The 1,828-nt window shown below is 36.7% G+C and overlaps 1 protein-coding gene across 1 annotated transcript; it reads left to right on the forward strand.

Moving 5' to 3' along the window:
• Window positions 1-713: 713 nt before the first annotated feature.
• Window positions 714-1,343, forward strand: LOC129220922 (protein GVQW3-like). The gene has a single exon (XM_054855357.1). It carries the CDS (start codon window positions 714-716, stop codon window positions 1,341-1,343), a length of 630 nt encoding a protein of 209 aa, XP_054711332.1.
• The last annotated feature ends 485 nt before the right edge of the window (window positions 1,344-1,828 follow it).

Raw genomic sequence — 1,828 nt, forward strand, 5'->3', positions numbered from 1 at the left:
AATTGGTTGATATCAATTATCTGGCAAACCTTGATAATTCAATCAAATTTTATAAAATCAAATTGCTCGCATTCTGCTTCTTCAAATTCTTTAACAATCATTTCCAACTCTTTAATGATCAGTCTTTCTGTAAGTTTCATTGAAGACGTTATATTTTTGGAAAAAGCTCCTTCCTAACGCTTCATATACGCACTAAGAGCAAACAATATATCATGAGAAATAATGGATATTATACTTCTTTATTCCACACTGCTTCAACAAGTGTTCTTTTGGATTTTGGATTCAACTGTGCAGGAATTACAAGAGAGGGTGACAGAAACTTCACGTATTTACTCTCAAACTTCTTCTCTTCTTTCAGCTATCAGTCAAATTCAAGTCATCTTAAAAAAAAAAAAACTTCGAGTTTAAGGAATTAAGCGTCGAGATTTGGAAATTATATAACATAAAGTTGAAGACAAAAGTATCAGGGCCAAATAAAAATAAATTCGAATTATAGGAATATATTTTAGCTATCGGACTTCAAGTTATCGCGGATCGACAGTACGTCGTAACTTACTTTCTCATATTTCTCTGAATTTAAAATTTTAGAAAAAAAAAACCTTTAATAATGAAGATATTTCGTTTACGCTAATCATTCATATATACACAGTGCGTCCAATAGAAAAGGTGACTGATTTAATATTTGCGGAACTATTAGCGCTATCTATATAAGAATGATTGCATTAAATGCACGTACTTTTCAATTATTATCTGGATTAATTTCAAAGCGTTGGCAACATCGTTTGAAACGTGATAACGCAAAGTCTAGAAGAAGTCGCTTGGCCTCGGTAGAAAAAAAAAAGGAGCAGCACGCTAACATTAAATTCTGTTTTAAATTGGGTAAAAGTGCCCCAGAAACATTTGAATTGATGAAAACTGTTTATGGTAGTGAAGTACTGAGTCGTAAGAATGTTTTTAAGTGGTATGCAAGATTTCGTGATGGTAGAGACAGCTTAGAAGATGATCCAAGACCAGGTCATTCAGTAACAGTTCGAAATGATGAGTACATTGAAAAAGTGACCGAAATCTTACAAAATGATCGTTGTGTCACTACTCGACTCATCGAAGAGGTTACTTGCATACCTAAATCCCCTGTCCATCTCATTTTAACTGACAATTTAGGAAAAAGGAAAGTCTGTGCTCGCTTTGTACCGCACACATTGACTGACGACCAAAAACATTGCAGAGTGGAACACTGCAGAGACATGCAACAAGCGGCCACAAGGGATCCAAACTTCATGGCAAACATTGTAACTGGTGATGAAACCTGGTGTTTCAAGTATGAACCACTCACAAAACGTTAGAGCGCGGAGTGGAAGAGTCCAGAAGTTGCCAAACCAAAAAAAGTGCGCATGGAAAAAAGCCGAATCAAGACTCTCCTCACAGTTTTCTTTGATTCAAAGGGTATCATCCATAAAAAATTCATGCCAGAAGGAGAATTGCTTACTACTTGAGTGTTTTGAAGCGTTTATGGGCGAGAATTCATTGAGTTAGACCTGAATACCAAAACCAAGGGACATGGTCTTTTTTGCATGACAATGTGCCAGCACACAAAATCTTGATGGTACGTAACTTCTTGGCCCAAAAAAGTATTGTGGTGCTTGATCACCCTCCTCATTCCCCTGATTTGGCTCCAGTGGATTTCTGGTTGTTCCCCAAATTGAAGTTGGCAATGAAAGGCAAACATTTTGTCACAGTTTCAGATATTCAGGCAGCTACGACGGCGAAATTGGGGGCAATTCCAAAAGATGGGTATGAAGAGTGCTTCAAAAAATTTCACGATCGCTTC

The sequence above is a fragment of the Uloborus diversus genome, chromosome 4 (assembly GCF_026930045.1).
Source record: "Uloborus diversus isolate 005 chromosome 4, Udiv.v.3.1, whole genome shotgun sequence".
Lineage (NCBI taxonomy): Eukaryota > Metazoa > Arthropoda > Arachnida > Araneae > Uloboridae > Uloborus > Uloborus diversus.